Raw genomic sequence first — 27,722 nt, 5'->3', positions numbered from 1 at the left:
GAAAGCTTTTGCACAGCAAAGTAAATCATTATCGAGGCCAAAAGACCTCCTACTGAATGGGAGATTATCGGAAAGCATATATCCACCAAGGGATTAATATCCAAAAATATATAAAGAATTCATACAACTCAACAACAAAAAAAGCAAACAAACATATTTCAACAGAGTAAGAGGATGTGAATTAGACTCTTCTCCAAAGAAGACATACAGATGACAAAGAGGCACCTGAAAAGATGCCCATCATCTCTGATAAACAGGGAAATGCAAATCAAAACAACCCTGAGGTAACACCTCACACCTTTGAGAATGCCTGTTACCCAAAAAACAAGAAACAAGTGTTGGAGAGGATGTGGAGACCAGGGAACACTTGCTCTCTGTTGATGGGAATGCAAGTGGGTGCAGCCAATATAGAAGGCATCATGGAGATTCTTCCGAAAATTGCATTTCTACAAAGTGAAATTCAGTTATTTCACGTTTCGGGATTTACTTAATGCATGCAAAAACTCTAATTTGAAGAGATGTGTGCACACGCATGTACACTGCACCCTATTTACCACTTCCAAGAGCTGGAAACAAGTGCCTGTGTACAGATGATTGGATGAAGAAGAGTGGGATATATGGACAATGTAATATTATTCAGCTGTAAAGAAAAGATGAAATCCTGCTATTTGCAACAGCATGGATGGAACTAGAGGGTATTATGGTTAGTGAAACAAAGTCAGGTGGAGAGAGACAAATGTCATGATTTCACTCATGGTACAAAACAAATCAATGAAAGAAATAAGGCAAATACTAAGCATTTAGATTATAAGATCAAAATGAGAGTTATCAGAAGGAAAGAGGGAAGAGGAATGGACAAATTGGGTAAAGGGGTAAATTATTTTTTTAATTTGTATTTTAATTTGGGGGGTTACATATTTGTTCTTCCATATTTGTACATGTTTCACCCTTCACCAAACCACCTACCTAGATCAAGAACAAAGGGGCAAATTGTACGCTGAAGGATAAGATGGACATTTAGTGATTAGCTTAATGCAGTATATACAGAAGATGATTTATAATGACAGACACACAAAACTATTTAAAATGATGATACCTCAAAAATTACTCTCTCTCCAAATGAATTTCTATTTCTTCCTGCCTTAGAATTATAAAAACAAGCTGGAAAACCTAGAAAAGGAAGACAGGAAATAACAAATGTTGGCATGTATGTGGAGAGTGGGAACAATCAATGTTTTTCATATAATAATGGATTTAAATTAGAGCACAATCATAATAAGATACATAGAAAATTCTGAAATGTGTACAAATTTAGTAATAATGCAGTAACAAAGGCTTAAGGAAGAAATGAAAGGGCAAATAAGTCATCATGGGGGGAAAATTATAGCTGCCATGCCCATGTTGGAAAAGGAGAAATGATTAAAACCAGTAAGCTAAGTTTCCACCACAAGAAAGTGGGAATTAAGAGCAGGCTAGTAGACTGAAAACTCAAGAGTAGAAGTCACTGAAATTGAAAATAAACATTATAAAAACTCGACTTAAGAGATGGGTTTTTTTAAAGAAAATGCTGTGATGCTTTCAAATATGCCCACGGGTTGACAATCTGTTGAGAAGGTGATGTCTCATTCCCTGCTCTGAGTGCGAGCTAGCCTTAGTGCATGACTGCAATGGGTGGAAAGAAGCAGACGTCCTAGGGAGTCACTTCCAACAGCAGGTCATAAAGGCCATGGAGGCTTCTGTCTTTGTCAGCCTCTCACTGGGATAACTTGCTCTGGGCAAAACCATATGCCATGTTGAGAGGGCTCTCAAGTGGCCCACGGTGAGGCCACACGCAAGGAACTGAAACCTCTGGCTAACCGTGTGGGGAAACCACCATTGGTGTGGATCATCCAGCTCCAGTGAAGCCTTCAGATGCCTGCGGCTTGGGCCAACATCCAGAACGCCCTCATGAGGGACCCTGAGCCAGAAGCACCCAGCGACTAACCTCCCAAATTCCTGTCCCACAGAAACAGTGAGATATTAACGTTTGTTTTGAGCCACTACCTCTTGGTGGGCTGCATTACAAAGCAACAGATAACAGATGCAAATACTGAAACACTTACTGCCGGTGCGAAAACATCATTTGACTGTGAACTTGGAGGTAGCGTCAATACACAAGGACCAACTGGCCTTCCATTTTCAATAATCTGAAATAGACGGGGAGAAATGAATTCCGTGAATTTTGACGTCCCAGAGAAGGGAGACAGTGTCGTTATCAATTCCAAATTTCCCACAGTGTCTAGGGAATGATCTTATGCTTTAGAGCTGCGAGTAATTGTGCCTTGATGGGAAGAGAATCACGACAAGCCAAAATTGTAAGGGGGTCTTCAGTTCATGGGCTTCAAGCTTTCCTTTTTAACCTGCACTAAAAGTGATTTCCAGAAACGTGAGGTGACTCTCCCGGGTCCGGCATCTGGTTGGAAGTATGTCAGGAGCAGGATTTCAGTGTCCTGACTCCTAGTTCTCAAGGCCTAACCTGGCAATACGTGTTTCTACATCAGAGCGTTGTGGGGATGTTGGGAAGGTTTAGGAGGAAAGAGTGAAGAGGACACTTGGGAGGGAGGACAATGTGAAGAGCCCCGTGACCCCTCACGTCTGTATTTCTGAGCATGTGTGCAAATTAACAGGCACCACCAGCTCACACAAAATCAATGTACGTTCAGGCCGCTGAAGCTCTGAAGTGTGTGCTGAGGGGACTGGCTCTCCACAGGCCCTGCTTGCTGTGTACCTCACTTCATCACCAGAGACCGGAGCAGGGATGGGACAGGGGCCCAAGGCTCCCCCGGGGAGACGGGTGCAGACTCTGAGGGACTCACATACAACTCTGCCACACCATGAGCCCTTTTTCTTTGACAAGGGGATTTTCACTCAGCGAAAATACTCCTTTATTCGCAGAAACATGAATACAGATTTCACTGGGCTCCTCAGCGTGAGCCTGTGTCCCAAGCGATACTGAGCCCTGTTCCTGGTTCTCTTGGTGCCTGACAAACAGCCTAGATGTGGAGACACCAAGGCAGAATGATAGGCCTGTGAAGACAGCAGCGAAGCTAGAGCCACTGGGAATGAAGTTTCACGAAGACTGTGGCACTGGAAGAGAGTGGGGTGTGTTGGAGGCAGGGGATCTCTCTTCATTGACCTCAAAACAGTCTCCAGTGTGTAGTTTGAGCTCCGGCCTCTCCTCCCTACACACCCAGGAGACGTGTGTCCCAAAGGCAGGGATTTATGGGGACCGGATTAGCAGTCATTCGCCAACAGTTAGGGGAGCTCTTAGTGTGTCTGTGTAGGGAAGGCTGCTGCCACTTGATCCCTAAGTGGATGGTTACAGCGGAAGGAATGAGCCCAGGGGCCTGCAGTCCCATCCACAGGCAGCGGGGAAAAACAGATCTTGTGACTATGACAGCAGTTTTGCTTAGATCTGAGGCCTTTGGATCCTGGAGCCTGGTCCAGAACTGGAGGATGCATCTGTCTGACCATCTGCGGTAGCCTGCTCCCCACCTCTATTCGTCACCCAGGGATCGGGGTACAGATTATACTCACATTTTTGGTCCTATGCCTTCTGTGTTCTTCTAGCTTCCAAGCCCCCTTGTCCCCCTTAATTTTGCAGCTGCACCTCCACATCTAGACTCTATTCTCTGTCATTTCAGCTGAGGCAGTAGGGCCATCTGTCATTTTCCTCCACAGTAGCTGGGGAGCTTGGGGAGTGCTGTGCAGTAAGAAAGCCGGAAGTTTTAGCTCTTACCCCTGTGGCTATTGTTTCTGGAGTGCTAAGTCTTCTTGGCTTCTCCTGGCTTTGAGATGCTTCCCAGTACTTTTAAACTATTTTTTTCTTGTGTTCTTTTCTAGGATTCCTGATTGTCATCTGTGGGATGGTTAACGTGACTTTGTCGTTCATTTCATTCTTCCTTCACAAGCATCCTGGAACCCAAAGAGATAGGAAACTGAGGACATTCGTGCAGGTGTTTTAAAGAACAGCAACGGGGAGATTTGGCATCCGATAGGTGAAACTGTCCCCCACGATTACTCCATACACTGAGACTCCTTCAAAAGAGATACACCAGGCTGACGTAAACGCACAGAAGCAGGAACATGTAATGCCCACAGCCGAGACTCTTTTTCTTCCTATCCCACGTGGGTCCGATTAAATGCCAAGGGTCCTGGGGAGTCCACAGTGCAACTATGGAATCAGACAGGTAGGTTCTCCTCTCCGTGTGCTCAGGCAGCCCAGTCAGGAGTGGGTTCCCCGGGGCTCCAAGACTTGCAGTTCCCATGGACGCGGAAACACTGCGTGCCTGGCAGTGAGCTCGCTTGTCCCAGGCTCTGCCCCCGGGTGCTGGCTGTGTCTGGAGAGGACCTGAAGTGCAAGGTGGGCCTTGGCAAGTGTCTGTGGGACAGTGGAAACCTTGTTTCTTGGTGATACCGGCCCTGAGCAAGGACACAGTGGTTTCGTGTTCTGTTTCTTAATTCTTGGCGTAGAGACGGGGGAGTGTCCCCAGCAAGGTCAGTTTATGAGTCTCTGCTGGGTGCCTGCAGATGTTTTTCTCGCTTCATGCCTACTCCCCACTTAAACACGCTCAGCATAAAAACCCCTGGGTCCCATCATGTCGGCTCCTCCGGGGCCTGGGGATTCATTTCCTCCAGCCCCGTGAGAGTTCCAAGAGTTTGCAGGGTTCGTGAGAATCTCACACTGTCAGTGTGTATACGTCGTGGGGGATCCCAGCTGATGCCAGTATTGAGGTTTGGTACAAGCCGTGAGGGAGTAGGAAGGGGAGCGCTCTGCGAAAGTCCTTGTTCCCCACGACAACAGAAAGTCGAGATTTCCCGTTGCCCATGTCTTGGCAAATTCCTTGAAAATATCTGGTTTGGACATCACTCCTCATGAAAGTTATGTTCCTTAGTTTCTTAGATAAAAGATTTCCTTTGGTCAGTTTTGTGGAAACCTCTTTTTGATGTATTTGTTGGGCAGCACGTACCCGTGCTTTCTCCTTATAGAGTCATTTAAAGTTTTAGTCTTTGTCGCCCACGTCACACAGTGCTTTCACCCAGTAACGCTATGTGGAGCCGTGTTGTGTGTGTATTAAATGCTTTTATAGTTGTCCAAGCTGCCTGGCTATTACTTTGTACTTTGCATCTGTAAAATGTGGTTGTCCCCTGTATTTGCATTTCTCATTCACTGTGCTTTGTGTTTTCAATTAGTATTACTGCATATTTGTGAAGGTGGTAGAGGCAGGAAGGGCACAGTCCAGGATCTCTATGATCGGAGTTGACGGGTATAGGAGGAGTGCTGGCGCCTTCGGTGGCTTTTCAGGCTTTTATTGCCATTTCACCAGGTACATACATGGCAGTCTGGGGTGCCGGCGGGGGGGCAGGAGGCTGGCAGGCCTCCCAGCCCCGGCGAATCTTCACTCTTCTGGGCTCTCTGGCGTTCGTTCTCTCGTCGTCTCTGCTTCTCCTTCTCTCTCGTTCTCTTCTGGTTCTCTTCCTGCGACGCTGCCCTTATTAGCCCGGCCTCTCAGCCCGGGTGTACCCACCTACGCATGTCCATCCCCTACGCTAGTTGTCTGCCATCAGGCATGCATTTGAGCTAATGGCGGGAGGGCGGGAAAACCTGATAGTTTTTATTTACCCTGCAAGGTGTTATCTGTCATACAGCAGAGTGTTCCAGAAGCAATTGTTGGGGGTGAGGCCTAGTGGCGGGAGCAGGGTCTTTTAATCAAACCACACTCAAATGTATTCAGTCTTACTTGCGTGCAAGACTTGATCTCCTAAGAGCCACATAATCCCTTGTTTTCTAAATACAGGGAGGGCAGCTCCTGTGTTTAACCATTGCTGTTAGCTGAGTCCTTGAACCACCTGAGATCACTTTTCTGGTTTTCCCATCATGCACTATCACTGACCTTGATGACAAGATGCTGCCAGTTTTCTCTAAGAGCTACTCCTTGCTTCCGGCACAGGCTCAGTCCCGGGCTGTGAGGTCAGGTGTCCTGGGGTCATGAGCTCCACTCACCCATGCAGCTTCTCTGTGACCCAGATGGCCGGTGCCCTGTTAATCCACAGCAGATGCTATTTGCCAGTTGCTGTTCCAGAGCGGAGGAACAGATAGATGTAAGACTGATTTGCGAAGTTTGTTCCAGGTGACCAGGGGGAGGATTGTTTTCTTTCTGATCCCTCACTCCTGCCCCCTGTGACGTCCTCCACCTCCACCCTGGAGGTCAGAGCACCTCGCAGGGGCCTCTTGCGGCAAATGGACCGAGCCCCGGTCTGCAGGACAGTTTCCTGCACGCCTTCCTGGAGACCAGAGCCGTGAGATTCCCCTGGAGGAGCAGACTGTCACTCATGGCTGCACACATCTAGGGGAAGCCACCACTCCCCCGAGACCTGTTGCAGAGAAAAATTTCAGAGCCTGCAGGACAGGGCTAGGCTGTCGCGGATGACAACGATGCTGTACCCAGAGGCCTGTGTAAGGCGTGTGGGTAGGAATTTCAAGGGCCTGCTAGGCCATCCCTACTAGGCCTCCTTGGAACACATCTCGCCGCTGCCCTGCACTGAAAAGACAGAAGGGAAGGGGATCCCCTGTGCCCATGCTGGCAGCGCTGATGTCATGGCTCCCCCAGAGGAACGTGTGAACCGAGTGAATGTTCTGTTTGGGAAGGGGAAAGCATGCAGCCGCGTCAAAGAAGAGGGGGAGGTAGCTCCTATCTGAGGTCCAGTGGCCCCTCCCCATCTGCCCTGTGCCCACCCCGGCTATTGCTCCTTCCAGATCTGTCTGACCCTGTTTTGCATGCCTGGTGCCCAGAACTGTGGTTCTCAGTGTGACTCTGGTCTGCGTTAGAAATTAGGAGGACTGCTGGCCTGAGGCTGGGGCTTATAAGGGCAGAAAAAAAGAGAAAAGAGAGAAATTAGCAGGACTGTGTATACCAGGAGCACCAGGAGGACTGGCCAAGGACTTGGAGGCGTTTCTAGAAAGAAGCTGTACAAACTGGGGCAGGAGAGGGCGAGGGGAGGGGCAGAAAAGGCCTCTGCTCAGGGATGGAAGTAAAGGCCAGGCTGCCAGCCTCTCTCTGAGGTCGCTCTCAGCTCTTGTGTTTAATCTGGGCTGATGCACACATGTATGTATGCATGTATGTGCGTGCGCGTGCATGCACACCCACGGCTGCAAATCAGCCATCGCTGCTGTGAGGGTGGGTAGTGGTGTGTGTTTGGCTTCCAGAAACATCACAGTGGTAGACAGTCTGTCTATTCTGTCCTTGTCCTCCTTGTCCTCTTCTTTCTTCATCCTCGCCCACCTCCTGCCCTGCTCCCTCTCATTTCTCTCTAACTCCCATTTCTTCCTTTGTTCTTCTCCTATTTTAATAGCTCTCCCTGTGTTCTCACAGTGTGTGGCCTTAGGACCTCACCCCCATGGCCCTACTCCAGACCCCTGTGTTCAAGGCCCTGCAGGGTCGCTTGATTATGACTCCTCTTTGCTAGTAGTTCCTTCTCCCGGGCCAGCTTGAAGTGTCCTAACTCTGACCCAACTGGCAAGGTTGCCCCAGCCCCAGTGTTCCCAGTACAGTCACCAAGGAAATCCCTGTGATACCTGCAGTTCTTTACACACGTGAGCCACATCCACTGCAGGCCCCCCCTCATTCCCACCAGCTTCTGCTGTGCCTGTGTCCGTGTCAGTTCTGAAAACCGTCACGGTTTTCTCCGGTTGCGCAGGGTAGGTATCTCAAATTAACAAAATCCTCTTCAGATCCAGGTCAGCTGGTCCCACAGTCGGAGCCGGGGGCACCAGGGCCCTGCAGGAACATGCACAGGGGATACGTCTTCCATCGTGGCCCCTGATACCCAGGTGTGAGCACACCCTCCTCATGGTTTATTTCTACACAAGTGCCAGGTACTAAGTAAATTCGGCATCCTCCTGGCTCTCCTGCTAGACAGAGCCCTGCAGGGGCATCAGGAGTGCTGGGATTCCCTCCCAGCTTTGCCAGTAACCTGGAGTCTGACTTGGGGGTGTCATCTCCTTACTCTGGGTATCCTGGCTTCCACATCTGTGTGCCGATGGGGCCTCTTAGGCACCCGCAAATTAGTGTCATGCTCCCCAAGCTACCTCTGCCTATCATTACCAGCTGCTGCTCAGAGAAGGGGTTGGCTCCAAGGGGGACCTCAGTAAGAGACAAGGAGGTGTCCTTTCCCACTTCCCTCACTTCATGGCACCAGCCTTCTCTTCCCTAGATGAGAGGGTCCTTCCCTTGTGGCCTCACAAATCGCCTAGAATTGCCTGAAAAGTAAGGCCAAGGCCTGGCTCACACTGTTTTGCCCTAATTCTCGCGGCCCCTCCGTTTACCTGGGCTACAGTGAAAGAGCCGCGTCTGGCCCAGAAGGGACTGTGTGGCTTTGGGCAGGTTGTTTCCCTTCCCTGGGCCTCTTGTTGGCAGAATGAGGAGGTTGGCCACCGTGGTCGCCAAGTGCAGGGCCCCTGGGGTCCCCGAGGACGCCCCGGCACAGTCTTCGGGAGCCCAGCACTCTGGTCACAGCTCTGCACTAACCCAGCATGTGATTTCTTTCCAGTCCTTTCCCACTTTGGACCCTCAGTTTCTCATCTGTGACCGACAGTTGAGGGCCCTTAAACTTCTGCAAATAAGGACCCTGTGCGTCCTGACTGTGTCCCTAACTGGCCTGGATCTTTTCCAAACCCACACCCCGAGACCCTGCGAGCCTCCGAGCATTTTCTTAGGCTCCGGTTACTTCCTGGGAGCTCTAGGGAAGAGCCTTTGCCCTTGTGTTTGGTGCTTCATTTTCCCACGCAAACCTTCAGCTCCCTCTGCCCGGGGGCCTGGGTTCCTGTCCTGATGAGCTTTTAATGACAAGAGGTTGTCAGTTCCTCAGGAAAGTGTTCTCTTCACTCTGGGCCCTTTCCCCCCTGCTGCCCCCCTCCTAGCTCAGGTTCCCTCTTGTTTCAACCCAGTGAGCACAGCTCCTGGCTGCATCACCATAGCAACCGGAAGCTAGGGCCAATTAAACCATGGCTGAGTCATTAGACACCTAAGCTGGTGATAGAGTCCAGAATACTGGATGGAGGGGAGAGGCTGGCAGGAAGGGAAACGAGCAGGTCTTAGGTGAAGAGAAGTGGGCGGCTGAGGGGCCGGGGGCTGCAAACCATCGCTCCCCTCGAGTCAGCGGGCCCCCGTGAACACCCCGTGAACCCCTGGGCAGCTGCCTTCAGCCAGCAGGCCTGAGGGAGGGCCGACCAGGCCCCTTCCCCCATCGGGAAAGCAATTCTTCACACCCGCTGCCAGTGCCCCAACTCAGGAATCTCACCCTGGATTTTTCCATTAAACTCAGAGTAACAGGGAGCGTCCACGACTGACTCCACCCTGTGGTCTAACTCGTGGCTCTCCCTGTCCTTCAAGCACGCTGTGGCAATTTGGCTGGTGAAGAAAGACTTTTCTATTGGGACGACATGGATGGAACTCGAGGGAACCAGGCTGAGGGGAATGTCGGAAGGTTAAACACAAACACCGTGTTAGTTCACTCATCTGTGGAAGATAGAGAAACAAAACAAAGGAACCGTTGGAGTCTGACAAGAGACCTGAGGCTACCGGAGGAGCAGGGACTGGGGGTGGGAGCAAAGGGTCGAGGGGCTGATGGACTGTGGTGGACGGTCATGGTCCTCTTGTGGCGGGCGTGGTGTGGGGCCAGACATTTGAAGAAGAGTGAGCGTGTCCCTCTGAAACAGAGACAGCAAAACAGTGTGACATCGTGGACCAGTGTTGCCTTAATAGAAAACAAAAGGAAGACTGAAAACATAAATGGCTTTTTTCCCCCTGGCTTGAAGCCCTCTTCCCCAGTCAAGGCCCCTGCTGCCCTGGCTTCCTTTCTTGGGTTTTTAATCACAAAAGGCCATCAATTCGTGTAATTCGGGTATTCAAGTTACACTTCTTCTCCCCTCCCCAGAAGACTGGCCTTCCACCTTTCCAGCTCCTTTTTCTTTCAGTTAGTGAGGCAAGCTCTTGGCAGGGTTGCCATGGCAACCAAACTACCAGGCTGATTAGGCCATTGAGGATCTGCACACTGACACTCTGAGCTGATTATGGATCTGGAAGCTTGGATGACGGAGCCGGACTGCTGGAAGGAAGACAAAGAGCCCCTTAGCTGGTGAGGAGGGGCAGGTGAGCTCCTCAGGGCATCAGCCAACCTTCTGTGCCTCAATTCATCTTTAGCCCCTGTGTTCTTCAGGGAAGGAGAAGGGGAGAGGCAGGAGGGAGAGGAGACTGGCCCTATTCACGATGCAAGTCTGAGTTTGGACATAAGCACCTACGCCCTTAGGCTCACCCCTGCCATGTCCCCAAACCCACACCTGCGGATGCCTTCCCCATCGGGTATCCTTCCTTCCTGACAAGTTACCTGGCACATAGATGCTCTTAGCACTGGCTGCCCAGCAGTCCCACTGGACAGAGCGCTACAAGACAGAGCACACTGAGAACACCTTGGAATGGAAACAAGTCCAGACTTCCTAACCCGGTGGATTTTTCTGGACAATGCCTCTAGTGAAGCGCCTATGCCTTCTGACTTAAGGCGCCCTTTTCACTGTCTGCATCCTCTGCCTTCTGGTGGTGGGGGTGGTACTGCCTGAGGGTGGGAGACAGCAAGGGTTGCATGAGGCTGTGAATCACCAAAGGCCCTGAGAGTGGTAGGTTTTTCTCACCTGCAAGGCTTTCCTCCTCCTCCTCTTGATCCCCCTCTACATTCCCAGGCTTCCACTCACTTGCCCTGAGGGGGCAGAGCTCCTGTCCACATCCCCATAGTAACCAGAGGAGGGTGGGCACTCATTTGACTCCCAAGCTTATGAGCATAGTGTCTTTTGGAGAGGGCTTGACTTTGGGAAGGAACCATCATTAACGGTCAGCGGGAGAGAAGCAGGCTGGGAGGCTCTTCGTGGTCCAGCACACTCCCACCTCATTCCTCACCCCCGTGCCTCCAGGCGAGGGATAGTCAGAACTGACTGCTCCCTGTGGGCACCAGGGCCTGTGTCTGGACCAGACTGCGTGTGCTTTGCCCTGGCCCCTACCAGGGCAGCACTACCAGGCTCTGGATACCCCAGAATCCCACCTTGTTACCAAACAGGCACCCTTGAGTGAACAGATGTGCTGTCCCAGGACTGCGCCTCTGGTGCTTAGAACAGTGTAAGAAACTTGTGGCCCAGTTCTGTTTTGCTCTCTCCTAAGTACGACCTAGAGACCACAATGGTAGCAGTTTTCTGTCCCTCCTTTATTTCATTTATACATTCCTTTGTCCAGCCATTATCCCTTTATCAATTTATGTTATAATTTGGATGCATTTTATTTCTTTATTTTAGGCATTTTTATCATGTGTCTTAATTAACCAAAGATGCAGTGGCAATGCACATGGATTGTAATTATCATGGAGAATCCACACATCAAACAACAGTCAATGGGTATTAACTATACTTTCCAATAAATTTTCCTTAAATTTTAAAATAAATTATATTTTTATTGAGGTGATGTTGGTTTACAAACCAGACATGGTTCAGAGTTACAGATCCATACCACTTCAGGTGTTTGTTAATACACGATACCCACCCCTTAGGCAACCTCAGTCTTCCACCGTACTTCATTGGACCACCTCTCCCCTTGACTCCTCACTTTCCGCCAACAGTGTGTGAGGACTCCCTTCTCTCTCCCCTTGACTCCTCACTTTCCGCCAACAGTGTGTGAGGACTCCCTTCTCTGAGGGATTGTTTAAAGCACTTTTTTTTCTGTTAATAACAAACTATACTAACTTTACCAAACATCTTGGTCAGAATGTCATTAATTTCTACATTTTAGTTTTCTGAACTGCACATTCACAGTTTATATTTCTTTGTGATTAATTGATATGGGGGAAACCTTTTCAGGCAAGTTCTGATGAAAATTTGACCTTTTATTGGCATACATTCTTATTTGAATTCTGCCTTAACTGTACAGGTCTCTCCAGAAACACTTTGAGTTTTAGGCACCTTGCTTTTATTATATATTTTTTCTTTTGTTTTCATAATATGATGCAGTTTGTTTAGCATAGTTCTTTACTGCTAGTATTCTCCTAAGATGACTGTATTCTTTGAATCCCTTTTAATATAAGTCATTAAAGATTGGATTTGTTGAGTACTTGTGAGAAAAAAGTCTGAATCTTCACATTTTCTACTCAGTCTAATGGCAGAACTGTGTGACTTTGGAGTGTGCTACCAGGTTGCTAATTTTATACTTTCTCCTTTATTTTGCTTTAAAGATTTAACCCAAAAGCATTTTCCCCCTAAATTTTCACTTTGAACCTTAGGACTCAATCACCTCCACTTAAATTAATGACACAAGAAACCAGCAGACATTTGTATGTTTTTTGTTTGTTTGTTTGTGCCTAATATTATAAAAAGTTTCTGCTAAATTCTCTGGGTGTTTCAGCAGATGTAGCCCTTTTTCTTTTTATGTTGGTATATTTACTTTCTCCACTATTGGCACACAGGAGGTATACATTCATGTAATTGGAAAACTGTTGATTTCTGATGTCAAAGGATTACAGCATCTTGGATTAAATGATATACAGCAACTATTTTATTTTTGATCATTGATTTTTCTTTTCCTTTTTTGTTAAAGATTTATTTATTTATGCATATAAGAGCTGGGGTACAGGCCAGAGATGCAGGGGGTGAGAGGATTCACCAGAGACAGAGTGGGAAGAGAACAGGCAGACTGACTGAAATACACTGCTGAGGGGAACAGTGGATGAGACAGATGTCTGCCTCGCCATGTGGGTTGCTCCCTGGCTGGCTGGGGCTGGAACTCATGCTGCTGAGGCTGTGAATTGCTTCATAGTGCAGTGCTTTAACCCCTTGCGCCACCAGGGAGGCCCAGGTTTTTGTTTTTCTTTGGTCTTTTTGGAACTTAGGATTTTTTTTTTTTTATTATGAAATGAAATGACATTCTCTTGGTCTCTGATTGTTGGAGCAGCCAGACTAGGAGGAACTGCCATAGGCCTGCGCAGTTTGCCCTGCACAGACTTCCCTGCTAGGATGAGGGGTTAAACTCCACCCTCTAAGGTACTGAGCTAGTAAACTGCTGGGAAGTATAGGGGATTGGCACAGCCCTGGGGGTTTAAGAACTGGAAGACACGCAACTGACCCTCTGCTTTTTTTGTAGATTGTTACCCTTCCAGACCTTTCTCTCTTGTAGTGGGTAGAATCACTGAGGTGAGGGCAGGGGTGAAAGAATTCACCAGAGACAAGAGTGGAGAACCAGAATGGCAGACTCATTGAAATACACGGCAAGGGAGCAGGGGGTGAGGGAGGAGAGGTCTGCATGCCAAGAAGGGCTTAAGGCTTTCTTTTATACTCTATTTTCATGGGCTTTCTTACTTGGGGTGCCAGTTTGGGCTAGTTATTTGCTGGGATGTCTGACCTTGAGCACTCACCTTTGACAGAGAATGTGTCCTCGCCCTGCTTCAGCATCTGTTGTCAACGTGATTGGTTATTATGGCCTGGTTCCCATAGCAACTTTATCAATTCCCTTATCTATGCAAGCCTTCCAAACCTGCCTGCTGGCCAAGGAATGGGGTTTAGATTTTAACCTTAGTAATGATACCCCTACATCTCTCATGCTCAGCCCTCCAGTGGTGGATGAGGGCAGACCCTGTGGCTCTCTGATCTCCTGTTAATTGGACTTCCCTGCTTTCTCCCCAACCTGCAAAAACAGCTCCAAGTTTGGCCTCAGGCTTCAGCAGGCAGCCTTCCAAGCCGGTATCCATCCCCCAGGGCCCAGCCAGTGTCCTGGCATCTGCCCCCAGGCCTCTTCCTCACTGTCTCATCCAGTTGCTTTGTCCTCTGCTGAGGAAGCCAGCCCCTTATGACTGGTTTATTATTCTCCCTCTCTCTTTCTCTCTCATCTCTCCCTATTTTTGCCTCCTTATAAATAAACCCTGCAATTGTTGTTTCACTCTGTGTGTCTATTTTTGAGTCAGGTCTTGAAGTCATAAGCATGTGTACATGGATGAACACCTGCCAACTGGGCCACCTTCTTCCCCGTCCAGGTTTCAGTTTGGCATCCAACGTGGGACCAGACTCGTGGTGGCCAGCCCAGAGGGTTTCTTCCTTGTGTTGGCTGCCGCCGTAAGAACACTGTAACTTCTTGACATGTGGCAGGAATTTCTGTCTCTAATTGAGAAGTTTGGTTTTCAGTTGGGGTCCTGTGTGTATGTTTTGATTTAGACATGGGTCAGCCTTTAGTTTACTTAACTGCGTCTCCTCCACCTCTTTTCTTCTCCTCCACCTTCTACTTCTCTCTTTTAAGTTTGGTTTGGGGAATCTGATAAGGTCTGGTGTATGGAAGTTGATTTTTGTCTTAGTGAAGGGTCCGCACCGAGGAGTTAGCTGTCATGCAAGAGAGGAGAGCCAGAAATAGATTTTCAGAGGTGCAGGGTACTCCCTGTTTGGGAATAGATTTTCAGCATTAGTCGTTAGGCCTTTGATGTGCCCCAGGTGAATTTTTTTGCTGGCATAGCGAGCTGTTGTCATTTTCAAGAAGGCTGGTTAATCTTTGGTTGAGATATCATTTTTATCATCTTAAACTGGGGAACAGGGTTTTTCAGCCTGTCATGCCAACTTGTGGTAAAGTTTGACGCACCACACTGGGACCCACTGGATGCCCTGGGGAGACCTAACAGTGGCATACTCTCTCCCCCATGTTGATCAGAGGGACTGGTCCTTGCCAGACTGAATTTTGATGAGTCTTATATAAAATTGAGGGTTTTTCCTCTGTTTTTTCCTCTGATGGAGTCAGGAAGTGACCGTGGACAGGAGTATCTGAAATAGAATTTTGTGTGGTTGATTGTAAATGATTTAATATAAACAGAGCCTTGCACAACTGTGTCTGGGGTGTGTCCAGAGGGGCTGAGTTCCCCCCTTTTTGTTTTAGGAGAAAAAGTTTAAGCCGTTAGTTTTCTGGACAGTGGCCCGACCTGTAGGGTTATGGGGAATACCAGTGACATGGGAAGCTCCCCAAGTACGAGGGAAGGGAGCAAAAGTGCGAGATGTGTAAGCGGGTCTGTTGTCTGTTTTAATACGGAGGGGGCGGCCCATGACTGCAGAGCAGGAGAGGAGGTGACGAATAACGTGGACACCCCATTCGCCTGAATGAGTGGTGGCCCATATAAAACCGGAAAAGGTATCAATAGACACGTGGATGTGGGCCAGTCTGCCCAAAGATAAATAATGAGTAACGCCCATTTGCCAAAGTTTATTGGCGTGTAGGCCCCTTGGGTTGACACCGGAAGGAAAAGTTGGGCCAGAATGTTGACAAACCAGGCAGGAACGTACTACATCACAGGCCTGGGAGAGAGGGGTGGTGAATGAGCAGGCAAGACTGCAAGCACCTTGATGAAAAAAATGAATGGCAGGTTACGGGATCTGAGAAGACACTGAAAGCTGAAAGAACGGCATCAGCCACTGAATTGCCTAGAGAGATTGGCCAGGGCAGGCCAGAATGACTGCGAATGTGAGTAATAAAGAGAGGGTAAAAGCAGTGCCCTAGAAGAGTCTGTAGAGAAATAAAAGAGGAGAGAAGGTCATCATCAATATTGGAACTAAGGAGACAGTGGAGACGTCATGTACCAAATTAGTAACAGAAAGAGAATCTGAAATAATGAGTGGCTGTGAGGGAAAAGAGCAGAGTGCAAGAAGAACGGCGGCCAGTTGAGCGCTGTGCTGATGTATAGGGAGAAGTAAAGGCAGTTTTCCAAGTGTTGTGACTTTGCCAGGCAACTACTCCAAATTGGTGGGTATAGTCTTTAGAGTTCACAATGCAAGAAAGGAAAGAAGGCCTAAGCCTGCAAATGTATTCACAGAGAGAAAAGACAGGGCAGGATTTTAGGTGTAAGAGAGAGGGACATGGAGAGAAAGGAGAAGTAAACCTTCAGAGAAAAACCAGTGTGCTTATTGCAAGGTAGGAAACTGGAAGCAAGAGAGGGGGGAAGGAATGAGAAAGTAGAAAGGAAGCCAATAATAGCACAAATTGAGGATTCAGAAAGTGTCACAAGTGGGAATCAAAAGTAAAAGGAATGAAGAAGCAAGGAGGGAGAAAGAAGGCAAATGGTGGACCAGAATGAGAGTTCAGATGTAGGGGGGCCCAGAGGCACCAATCTCTCTGGAAAAGCCTATAACGATAACCCTGCTGGAACCCCAAGTAACTCTCACTGTGGAGTACCATCTGATTGACTTTTTGGTACACACTGGAGCAACCTATATGGGTTTGAATTCTAAATTACTTTGGACCAGCAAGAGGACTGTCAATCTAGAGAACAAACTGAGAAAATGAAATCACCCTAAAGAAGAACTTGGTGAAACTATGTCAAGTTGGGATCAGGTATTGTTCATCATCCTCCTTCAGGTAAGAGTGGCTTCTAGAAATGGGCTACATTTAAGCCCCTTTGAAATTATCTTTGAATGGCCATTCCAAGCTTCAGTGTTGAACACTGACCAGACGTAGAACAAGAATATAGATCAGGGCCTCCTCGGTGGCGCAGCGGTTGAGCGCTGGGTTGCGAAACTGCCCGCGGCCTCTGTGGCGCCAGTTCGATCCCCGGCTGCTCCCCGGCCACCAGAGAAGGGTCCCGCATGGCGCGCAGACCTCTCCTGCCGCCCGCTGCTCCCCTCAGCAGTGTACTTCGGTCCTTCTGCCTGCTCTGCTCCCCGCTCTGGCTCTGGTGAATTCTCTCACCCTCCCGCGCTTCTGACTGTACCCAGTGCATGTATAAACAAAAAAACAAATAAATAAATAAATAAACATGCCTCAAAAAAAAAAAAAAAAAGCCTTCTGAGCCCATGCCTGGGTTCATAAAAAAAAAAAAAAAAAAAAAAGAATATAGATCAAACAGTACATAAAACATGTCCAGGGAATTTTAGCTGTAACTCGCAGCTTTGCTCTCTCTAGGGACTCTATGCCTCTGGCTGAACCACTGCATCCTTTCAGATCTGGTGATAAGATCTTACAACCTAACAGAGTGGAGATGCCCAACCTCAACTGTCAGAGAAATGGTCTGGTTCTTATGGTGTTTTGCCAACCACTCACACCTCTTTGAAACAAGCAAGCATAAAAAAACCTGTGTGCATCACTCCAGAGTAAAGAAATCCCCGGAATACAATGACCTAGAGATTTGAGATGCTTGTTTAAGAGAAAGACAAAAGCTTAAATATTTTTTCTCTTTTGGTTTCTCTTGCAGGATATCCCAGGATTACCTCCTGGTGAACGCTGGAAACCTGAGATGATGAATAAGGCTGTGAGCCTTCTATGGTAACTGCTCTAATTTCTTTTCCCTTACAAAGTCTAAAGTATGAGGGACGGCATCTGAAACCACATGACATATGTTGACACTTCTCAGTTTGGGGAATTTGATTTTGACTCTATGGAAAAAAATGGTTTTAATTTTGGCTTTAAATTATTTATTTATTTATTTTATTTTACAATTTTGTTGTGTACAATGTTTTTGTATATGGCTCTGCATATGATTTGATTTTTTTCCTTTTTATCTCTTTGCAGAGTATCTTTGCAAATATGAGTGAAACTGAAGCTGTGTAAGATATTCCACATGGGTTAAATGAAAACTAAGGGAGTGTTTGCATCCATATGTTGTATGTGTGTATGTGTCGAATTATTTCGGCCCCTGGAGGATATAAAAATTGGTATATATAGGGCCTCCCTGGTGGTGCAGGGGTTAAAGTCTCAGCATTATCAAGCTATCACCAGGCATGAGTTCCATCCCCAGCCAGGGAGCAACCCACATGGTGCAGCAGACCTCTCCTGTCTCACTCTCTGCTCCCCTCAGCAGTGTATTTCAATTGATCCACCTGAAACTGCTCCCCACTGTGTCTCTGATGAATCCTCTCACCCCCCCTGCAACTCTGGCCTGTGCCCCAGTTCTTGTATGCATAAATAAATAAAAATAAATCTTTTTTAAAAACTGATATATACCGTGCCTGTAGAAATTTTAAGTTGAGAAATATAATGGAAATTAGTACAAGTGGTTCCAGGAAGCGCTGTCTGGGATAAGCATTGTTTGAATTGATGAGAAAACTAATTTGGAATTTAATGGTTTGGGCTTGAAACATGTATGTCTTTGAAGTTGTATAATTAAATGTAATGATTTTCTCTTTACCTGTGTCATTTGTGTACATGTCACACAACAATAAACAGAATAAGGTGAACTGAAGTATGTAAATGCCAAGTAATATGGGAGTTGTGAAATAAAGAGTTTTTTGAAGGTCCGTCTGATGTTCTCCTTCCTTACAATAAGCACACTGGTTTTTCCTTAAAAGTTTCCTTATCGTCCTTTCTCTCCCCATCACTTCCCTCTTATTACAAAACTCTGTTCTGTCTTCTCCCTACAAAATATAGATGCCAAAACCAAAATGATACAGATACTGAGTTATCGGATATGAATTTTTGTTATGATAAAAATGCTTCAAGAAACAATGACAAAAATTCTTGAAACAAAAATATAGATGAGAACTATAGAACCATAATTCTATATTTACTAAAAAAAATTGCCCAATAATGAAGAAGGAATAAAGACAGTCTGCTCAAGAAAACATAGGGGAATTTGTCTTTAACAGACCCACCCACAAAAAAAACTAAAGGAAGTACCAAAATAAGAAATGATCAAGAAGGAATCTTAGCACATTATGAAGGAAGAAAAAGCAATGAATTGAAAAAAATGGGTATAGTAGATTACCTTTCTTTTTTTTTTTAAGATTTATTTACGCATACAAGAACTGGGGTACAGGCCAGAGGTGTGGGGGTAAAAGGATTCACCAGAGACAGAGAGGAGAGCAGAACAGGCAGACTGACTGAAATACATTGCTGAGGGGAGCAGCGGGCAAGTCAGGAGAGGTCTGCCGTGCCATGTGGGTAGCTCCCTGGCCGGCAGGGGGATTGAACTCGTGCTGCAGTGGCTGCGGATAGCTTCATAGGTTGCGTCTTAACCCCTTGTGCCACCAGGGAGGCCCAGTAGATTATCTTTCTCTTGAGTTTTCTAAATTATGCCTCAGGTCAAAGCAAACATTATAACACTACCTGATGTATTGTAGTTCACCATGAATGTAATGAAAATATTTACAAAAATCACATTGTAAATGAGAGTAAAAGGAAGTGAAGAGAGGTGTTTTCTGCACTTCATTTAAACTGCTAAAAATTTTATACCAGTAGATTGTGATAAGTTATACATGATATATGTCCTGTAATACATAGAGAAACCACTAATAAAACTATATAGAGTTAAACCCAAAAACACTTTGATAAAATGAAATTTAAAATTTTTGCAATAACCTCTAGTAAGGTAGGATAAAGAATAAAAGAAATGAGAAATAGGGAGAACAAGCAGAAAACAAAAAATAAAAAGGTACATTTATACCTTAATATCAAAAATTATATTAAATGCAAATTATCTATTGATACATATATACCCTCTAAGAGACAGAGATTGGAATTGTGGATTAAAAAACATCACCCAACTATATGATAGATACAAAGAACTTCATTTCAAATATAATGATACAGGTATTTGAAAGTAACATGATGGTAACATGATGGGGAAATATACAACATGATTATTAATCAAGAAAAAGCAAAAGTGATCACATTAACATCATACAAAGCAGATGCTAGAGCAAGGAAAATTTTCAAGAAGACGTATAAGTCCTAATGTGTACTACCAAAAGTAGCTGCAAAATGTTGGAAGCAAAAACTGATAGAACTGGGGGCCTCCCTGGTGGCACAGGAGTTAAGTCTCAGGGCTATCAAGCTATGACCGGCCGCTGTGGTCACTGAGGCATGAGTTCAATCTCAGGCCAGGGAGCTGACCCACATGGCACAGCAAACCATTCTTGTCTCACCCGCTGCTCCCCTCAGCAGTGTATTTCAGTAGATCAGCCTGTTCTGCTCCCCACTCTGTCTCTGGTGAGTCCTCTCACCACCACCCCACTCTCCCTACACCCCAGCTCCTGTATGTATAAATAAATAAGATAAATCTTAAAAAAAACTAATTTATCTGAAAGGAGAAATAAACATAATCCAATTACCTCAATTCTTGGAGAAAGTTAACAAATCTGACAAAACTCTAGCATTATTAACAAAGAAGAAGAGACTACAAATTACTAATCCCAGGAACAAAGCTGTGGCTATAACTACATACCCTGCAGAAAATGAAGCCACTAATTCAAAAAGATATTTGCACGCCTGTATTCATAGCAGCATTATTTATAATAGCCAAGAAACAAACAAGGTGTCCATTGATAGATGTATGGACAAAGGACATTTAAGATTACACACACACACATAGCCATACACACACAGTGGACTACATTTCAACCATTAAAAGAAGAAATCTTGCCATTTGAGACGATATAGACAGAACTTGGGGTTATTATGCTAAGAGAAATAAGTCAAAGAAAGACAAATATCATAAGAGTTCACTTATATGTGGAATTAAAAGAACACAAAACAAAAGTTACAGAGAACAAACTATTGGTTACCAATGGGGAGGGGGGATTTGCAGAGTGGGTAAAATGGGTGAAGGGGAAAGAGAGGTAGAAGTTTTCTGTGTGGAGTCCATAGGCAATAATATTGTAAGGAAAAATTTGAAAATTGCTAATAGAAGAGACATAGACTTATTGTGGCAATCACTTTGCAATGTGGACAAATGTTGAATTTGTTGAGTTGTACAGCTGAAACTAATATGTTGTATGTCAATTTTACTCCAATGTTTAAAAAGTTTCTGTGTAGGGGCTTCCCTGGTGGTGCAGCGGTTGAGCGCTGGGTTGGCGAAGCTGCCCGCAGCCTCTGCAGCGCCGGTTTGATCCCCGGCTGCCAGGCGAGGGTCTCACATGGCGCGCAGACCTCTCCTGCCGCGCCTGCTGCTCCCCTCAGCAGTGTATTTCGTCAGTCTGCCTGTTCTGCTCCCCGCTCTGGCTCTGGTGAATTCTCTCACCCTCCCGTGCTTCTGACTGTACCCAGTGCTTGTATAAATAAATAAATAAATAAATCTTTAAAAAAAAAAAAAGTTTCTGTGTATTTCAGAGTTGTAAATGAAATTTGTCAAATTACTCTCATTGAATTTTCTCTAATAGAGTCCCATGGGTAATGTGATACTGTGCCCAAGTAAATGCCTCCACTGGGTATTTTAATTACACTGGGGTTATGCTCATTTAACTGATTGAAACCCCTTGGTTCCTTTTATTGTTTTGTTCAGGCTTAAAAATATTATTATACAAGGGCCAATACTTTTTTGTAGATAAAGAATGTTAATAAGATTTTATAAAAGTGATCAGAATTCCATGTCACAGAGATGACCAAAGCTTAATTTGAGAACATTATTTTTCATTGTATAAATTTTATATATGTATGCTGATTTTCATAAAAAATATAATCATACAAATATTTGCTTTTTATAACAAAATGATAAACCCCAGCATTTGTGTCTCTAAATATTTTTCTGCTCCTTCTTGTTCAGTGATAGAATTCCATTCAGTTTAATGAGCAAATTCTATTTCTGGAACTATTTTTGTTTTCAAAATGAATTTATTCATTGAGGTAACACTGGTTTACAACATTGTATATTATTTAGAGATGTAAGATCATACGATTCAGGTGTATGTTGCCACACTATACCTACCACCAAGGCACCCACAGTTCTCCACCATAGTCCATTGTGTCCCCTCCCCACTTTGCTTCCCCCATCCCTCCCACTCTGATACTATTTTTAAAAGTCACTTCTAATTTTAGCCTGTTCAATTAATATAGCTATGAATTCCCTACAACCAGATCTATATTTATCTGCTGGATTATTTCCTGAGAAAATCTTCAAAAGTGTTATTTTGCTGCCAAAATAACCTCAACCCAACTCACATTCAGAACATCAGGATTCTTTTTTCGCTTTGCAAAAAATAGAGGTCATCATAGGAGGCCTTTGGTGTTTTCTTGAATTCATTAAGTCAAATGTAATTTCACTGTGGGTAACTAAGAAAAGGCATATTAGGGCCTCCCTGGTGGCACAGGGGGTTGAGAACCGTGCTGTGAAGATGTCCGCAGCCTCTACAGCGCTGATTCGACTCCCGGCTGGCCAGGGAGAAACCCACATGGTGCAGCAGACCTCTCTTGTTTCGCCCTTGCTCCCCTCAGCAGTGTATTTCAGTCAGTCTGCCTGTTCTGTTCTCTGCTCTGTCTCTGGTTAATCCTTTCACCCCCCGTGCCCCTAGCCTATACCCTAGCTCTTGTATAAATAAATAAAATCTTTTTAAAAAAAGTTTAAGTAAAAAAGAAAAGGCATATTAGAATATATATAAAAATAGAAAGCACCTGTGAAACCATTAACCAAGGATGAGAAAGATTATAATGTGACAGGAGAAATAGCCCTTTTTTTATTCTATAGAAATTGATTCACACTGTTAATAGTTTCCTAAACCAACTTTCTTGTTATAAACCATTCTTGTACATCTAATTTCTAATGTCTGTATGTCATTCCATTATGTAGATAGACCTTAATATGCCTTATCAATTAGACGCTATTGAAGATTTAGTTGGAGTCTTCAGTTGGAATTTTTCCCATTAAAATTAAGTCTAGAATGATCCTTCAACCCAAATGTAAATTCACATTCAAAAATGTTTTCTCAAAATTTATTTTTCGGAATATAAATATTTCCTTTAAATGTTTATTTCCTAAATAAATAAACCTTCCTAAAATGTTTACGTAGTTTTTAACATAGCCCTACATACCTACTACCAATTTATATTTTAATGGGACATGTAAGCACACCTACTTTTTTCTCTTCTGTGCTTTCTTTCCTACCATCTCAAAAAAAAAAAAAAAACAAAAACCCAGAAACTTAAATCACTCTAAATTTCTTTACCCTGTGGTAAGCACTTGTATTAGTTTCCTACTGCTACTGTAACAAGTTAACACAAATTTAGTGGCTTAAGACAGTTCTAGAGGTCAGAAATCCAAAATCAGTGTCACTGAACTAAAGTCAAAGTATCAGCAAAGCTCATTCTTTCTCAATAGTCTGAGGGTAGTTTAAATCCTTGCCTTTTTCAGTTTCTAGAAGCTGTCTGCATTTCTCATTTCATGATCACTTCCTAACATCACTTCAACATCACATCACTCTTGCTTCCATTGCCACATGGCCTAATGCTAACTCTGATCCTTCTGTCATCCTCTTGTTAAGATTCTCATGATTACATTTAGCCTATCTGCATCTCCCTATCTCCATATCCTTAATTAATACTACATGGAAATTCCCTTTTGCCATGTAGGGTGACATAGTCACAGGTCTGAGGGCTCAGGACATGGGCAACTTTGATGGTCCATTATTTACACAAACTTTTTATTTTTTTAATTTTTAAAGATTGATTGATTGATTGATTGATTGATTTATACAAGCACTGGGTACAGTCAGAAGCACAAGAGGGTGAGAGAATTCACCAGAGCCAGAGGGGGTGGCAGAACAGGCAGACTGACGAAGTACACTGCTGAGGGGAGCAGCGGGCACGGCGGGAGAGGTCTGTCACACCATGTGGGACCCTCGCGGCTGGGGATCGAACTGGCGCTGCAGAGACTGCGGGCAGCTTCGCAGCCCAGCGCTCAACCGCTGTGCCACCAGGGGAGGCTCCTACACAAACTTTTTATAAGACAATATTGACTATTGTGTCATAGCTTGCATTTTGCATTTAACACTATATATTTAACATCATCTGTTATCCTTTACTATTCTTCTACTTCATCATTCCCAAATATTTTATAGTGTTCCATTGAAAAGAGGGTCCCTAATTCTATTAACATGTAAACCCAGAATTTTTGCTGTGAGAATTTAGGACTCAACTTTTACCCATTTAAATGTTGTATTTAGGGCCTCCCGGGTGACGCAGCGGTTGAGCGCTGGGTTGCAAAGCTGCCCGAAGCCTCTGCAGCGCCGCCCCAGCTGCTCCCCGGCCACCGGAGAAGGGTCCCACATGGCGCGCAGACCTCTCCTGCCGCCCGCTGCTCCCCTCAGCAGTGTACTTTGGTCCTTCTGCCTGTTCTGCTCCCCTCTCTGGCTCTGGTGAGTTCTCTCACCCTCCCGCGCTTCTGACTGTACCCAGTGTTTGTATGAATAAATAAATAAATAAATCTTTAAAAAAAAATTTGAATCTTTCAAAAAAAAAAATCCAAAGATTTATAAAAGCAGTAAACAATAAGATGAATGACTTACAAAGGACAGCAGAGATTTCAATAAATATCTCAATGACATGTACAGGAGAAGACTCCCATGGGGCAGGAGGCATTCTCTATGACAATATCAAAAAGACTTTGTGTCTGTGCTGGAAAGACTAGAGTAGAATAGTTGCACAAGACTACACATAACTCTGTTCTTCCTCCCCAAGAGGAGAGGCTAGCAGCAGAGGTACATGAGAGCCTCTCATTCATGAGTTATAAGGCACATACAAAAACGTAACCACCATTAGATACTAAGTAGACCTAACAGATAACAGAATTCATAACTAAAAAGTGAGTAATCATAAACAAATACAAATATAACTTTAAAATATACCTGCTTAAAATGTTTAAGGAGATGAAAAAGGGACTGGAAGCCACAAGAAAAGAACAGGGTCCTCATTTTTTAAAATAATATGTATTTGAAAAAGAAACAATTAGAAATTGTTGAAATGAAGAAGGTACTCATTGAACTAAAAACTAACAGATTGTTCTTGTAGTTGAGCAGACTCAAAGTTGAATACAAAGTGGAAATGCAGATAAGGTGGGAGCCACATCTGATTCATTCCTGTGTTCCAGTGTCTAATATAGCAAGGCCAGCACATAGCAAGTGTTCAGCAATTGCTTGTTATATTGAACAGAGTAGATTGTCTTTGGACAAACCTGATATTCAGGGACTCTTCCAGTGTAGATGTGTCTCAAGGGCCAGGATAACTTTATTTTTTTATTTTATTTTTTTAAAGACTTATTTTTATTTATACAAGAGCTGAGGTTCAGGCCAGAGTCATGGGAGGGTGAGAGACAGAGCGGGAATCAGAACAGGCAGATGGACCGAAAGCACTGCTGAGGGCGAGGCAGACCTGCCTCGCCATGTGGGATTCTCCCTGGCCGGCTGGGAATTGAACAGGCGCTGTGGAGGCTGTGGATAGCTTCATAGCGCTGCGCTCAACCCACTGTGCCACCAGGGAGACCCTGGGCCAGGATAACTTTAAATGGAACTATCTAAGGATTGGGCTTAGTTTGGTCTGCCCCTTTATGAGTGGGGTTGGCAATGAAGGCTGTCTAGACAAGAGACTTTGGTCCTGACACTGAGCTCAAGAGCTAGGTTGTTTCCTATCAGAGCTGATGAGAGATTCTCTACTGAGTGTCCCTGGCTACTGTTGCTATCCTTGTTAGGAACTATAAGGATGCCCATGGGCATATATAAATTGTTAATAGTTCGATCTATACTATCTTCTTATTTCTTCCCTCCTAGACCTTGTATTCCCTCCACCCTCCAATCCTGAAAAAAAAAGAGCAGCTCTATGTGCAACCAATATCCATATCTGTCCTTTACAGTTGGATCTCAGGTTGATTGCTCTTACTGTCCAAAAAAAAAAAAAAAAAAAGAATATCTCCTAAGACATCAATACTCTCTTGCAGAAGGAGAGCAATGCATGTTGGGGCCATCCCAGAGCACCCTCTTGCCTAGAGCCCTCCCAGGCAGGGAAGCCTCTGGTTTGTAATGACTTGAGTTTGTATACAGAAGCTTGGACAGACCGGCAGAAAAAGCCTCCTCTCACTACATTTCTTTTCCAAAAGGGGACATTCCTAGGCTTCAGCAATTGAAAGAGAACGTATTCTCCATGTTTTCTCCCCAGGAAAGATCCCAATCAGAGATCAGAGGGGACTGTGGATGTACTCTAGAGGGCATTTTATGTATAAAATGATGAGCCCATACCTAACAAACACCCAATGTGTAAGCCCCAACCTCACCAAAATTCAACATTTGGTGGGTATCTATCGATGGCCCACAGGGCCTGCAAATGAACCCAGATGTGCTATATTCCAAATTAATTCACACAGATAAGAAAGATATTTGGTCCAGTGTCCTAAAGGTTTATGGTGGACTGTATGTTGGAACATCCTTTGTAAGTCTTGTCTATTGGACACCTACTTCCATCCCGGAGTTTCTCCTAGGGGTGCTAATTCTAATTTGGTGTGTGGAGAAAGGAGAACACCTATGTCTTCAAGGCCTTCAAAGGAATGGCTGTAACCAGAGACTGCACTCTTTCCCTCACCATAGGCATGTGCTCCACACAAGTCTCACCTTTGTCACTTTCAGGAAACTGCATGTGACATCTGTGAACTGGGCTATTTCCCACTCCTGTTTTTGCATCCTGAGCTTCCTTGGGCAAGGTGGGAGTTCTGTCAGGTAATTGTTCTTTGAAGATTGTAAAAAAAACATTGCTTGATACTTTTGGAGGTCTAGAAATGATGATGTTTTACTCTTTCTGGGTGAAAGCCAGCAGATAAGTTTGGAGGCTGTAGGAAGAGGGCAAACTGGGAAAGACTCACAGGACATAGTAAGGACATTAAACAGAAATACAAATTCTACACCTAGTCAGCTAACATGGAGCCTGACAGATGGAACACGGAAGAGCCTGGAAAAATTTCAACCTCACATTCATCCTCTTTGGAAGAGATATCATCTTGTCCCTCCCTGGCCTACAGTCCTTCCGTGTATTATTGAGAGTCAACAAATTCAAGTGAGAACAGCTGGAGGAGGTGTGTGATTCAGTGCACTGGAACAGTATGAACCATAGACAAAGGCAGCCTTAGACTCCAATTCCAGGTCTCATTTACTGACTGTGTGACCTGGAGCATATTCCTTAAACCTCAATTTCTAGAGTGTCAAATGGGAATACTGAATTGCTTCTCGGAGAACTGATGGCAACATTAGCACTAAAGGAGATGAAGAGCCTTCCAGTAAAATGCCTGGCACAAATTTAGTTCTTAAAAAGTTGGTAGCTTACATTATTGCTAATCCAAATGGTACACTTTCCTATTGGCAGGCTTCTCTCTACTGGTGCCCCCAGAAAAGCCGATATGGTAGAGAAATCAGAAGCTGCACCAAATCAAAAAAATCAGAGCAAGAAAAACTTGGAACCTTAATCAGCTGGTTTCTCCTCTCGCCCCACAAACATGTACAGATTATGGGTCCAAGGAGTCAGACGAATGAGAGGCTGGAACACCCTACTTCAAGGTCCCAGATCTCGAATTGGATACTTGTCTGCCTCACAACTCCATCCCCATCCCATATTCCAGAACCCCTTTGGCTCAGGCTCTGCAGTTACTCGTTTTCTGTCACTGGAAATTGAGCCCTTTGCGTTTAGTTTTTCTTACAAAAACTACCACAGGGCGACCACCGAGACGTTCTGGGAACAGGCTCCCGGGCATCCGCGGAGTGCGCCTGCGCAGTGGCTTTCCCAAGCCCGCGGCTCTATTTTGGCTTCTGCACTGAGGCCGGACTTGGGGGAAAAGAGCGCGTATATCCCCTTTTCCTGTCCCCTCCCCTAGCAAGATGGTTCTGTCGTTCTCTTCCTGAGACTGACTTAAATGCGAGGAAAATCTTCTCTTTCCCATTTGGTAGGAGGCTG

The 27,722-nt window shown here is 45.1% G+C and overlaps 1 protein-coding gene and 1 long non-coding RNA gene across 2 annotated transcripts in view; one reads left to right on the top strand and one right to left on the bottom strand.

Annotated features, from left to right (window-relative positions):
* ZDHHC15 (zinc finger DHHC-type palmitoyltransferase 15) overlaps positions 1-4,490 on the bottom strand; it is a 96,181-nt gene extending 91,691 nt beyond the window's left edge. The window contains exons 1-2 of the mRNA XM_054695665.1: positions 3,577-4,490; positions 2,103-2,186 (exon numbers count right to left, since the gene is read on the bottom strand). Of these exons, the coding sequence (XP_054551640.1) occupies position 2,103 (1 nt within the window). The 5' untranslated portion in view covers positions 2,104-2,186; positions 3,577-4,490. The remainder of the gene's footprint in view (positions 1-2,102; positions 2,187-3,576) is intronic.
* Positions 1-18,922, top strand: part of LOC119246058 (uncharacterized) — a 37,475-nt gene extending 18,553 nt beyond the window's left edge. The window contains exons 2-4 of the long non-coding RNA XR_005125453.2: positions 3,883-4,229; positions 17,284-17,354; positions 17,601-18,922. This is a non-coding gene — a long non-coding RNA (uncharacterized LOC119246058). The remainder of the gene's footprint in view (positions 1-3,882; positions 4,230-17,283; positions 17,355-17,600) is intronic.
* The last annotated feature ends 8,800 nt before the right edge of the window (positions 18,923-27,722 follow it).

The sequence above is a fragment of the Talpa occidentalis genome, unplaced genomic scaffold (assembly GCF_014898055.3).
Source record: "Talpa occidentalis isolate TD23 unplaced genomic scaffold, MPIMG_talOcc4v2.1 talOcc4.15, whole genome shotgun sequence".
Taxonomy (NCBI): Eukaryota; Metazoa; Chordata; class Mammalia; order Eulipotyphla; family Talpidae; genus Talpa; species Talpa occidentalis.
The sequence above is the reverse complement of the archived record's forward strand: the minus strand, read 5'-3'. Positions and strand labels throughout refer to the sequence as shown.